This window comes from Meleagris gallopavo, chromosome 7 (genome assembly GCF_000146605.3).
Source record: "Meleagris gallopavo isolate NT-WF06-2002-E0010 breed Aviagen turkey brand Nicholas breeding stock chromosome 7, Turkey_5.1, whole genome shotgun sequence".
NCBI classification, from domain to species: Eukaryota; Metazoa; Chordata; class Aves; order Galliformes; family Phasianidae; genus Meleagris; species Meleagris gallopavo.
This window is the reverse complement of record NC_015017.2, coordinates 13,836,175-13,836,855: the sequence shown is the minus strand read 5'-3', so window position 1 is coordinate 13,836,855 and position 681 is coordinate 13,836,175. Positions and strand designations below refer to the sequence as shown.

General features: G+C 38.9%; 1 protein-coding gene across 1 annotated transcript in view; it reads left to right on the top strand.

The window, feature by feature from the left end:
* Positions 1–13: 13 nt before the first annotated feature.
* Positions 14–681, top strand: part of ITGA4 (integrin subunit alpha 4) — a 23,466-nt gene continuing 22,798 nt past the window's right edge. Inside the window, exons 1-2 of the mRNA XM_031554183.1 lie at positions 14–99; positions 553–664. Of these exons, the coding sequence (XP_031410043.1) occupies positions 562–664 (103 nt within the window). The 5' untranslated portion in view covers positions 14–99; positions 553–561. The remainder of the gene's footprint in view (positions 100–552; positions 665–681) is intronic.

Here is a 681-nt window from a genome sequence, read left to right as displayed (position 1 = left end):
AATTCAGATGGCCTCTCAGACTTGCTAGTTGGTAGCTCCCATGGAAAGTACCATCAGAGAAGTAAGGAAGAGTTTTATGTCTACATCAATTCAGGTTCTGTAAGTATTTTCTCTCAAAATACATTGTACCACAGTTGTTCTCGTATAACAAGCTAAAAGATTTCTTCTTCTGTATCATACAAGATATAGGAAAAACAACTTTAGAAGCCTGGTGACGATCTCAGCAGCACTCTGTAACATACCCACAGAGGCTAGCTATATAGACTTTAATTCACATAGTTTTCTCAGAGCAATAAGCTCCTGTACTCTGATACAAGCCTTCTGCTGTTTACAGGTGTTTGCTATGGGAACTTGCTGTTCTCACTTTTAAAGAACAGCTGTAGTATTTCTTCTCATTCTTACGCTAAATATTGTTAGATATCTTTGATAATGCTGGCTTCTGCAGCAAGGAGTTAAGTAAGATTTTACACTGTTCCAAGCAGTTTTATTATTCTGAGGAGTTTCCCCTGGAAGAGCCTCTATTAATGTGCCTTTGCTAATGTTTTCCTTCAGGAGGCAAAGATGATAGAACTGGACGTAGAGCTCAGTGGGAGTGACTCATATGCAGCCAGATTTGGGGAGTCCATAGCCAATCTAGGAGACATTGATAATGATGGTTTTGAAGGTGAGTATGAAAATCAT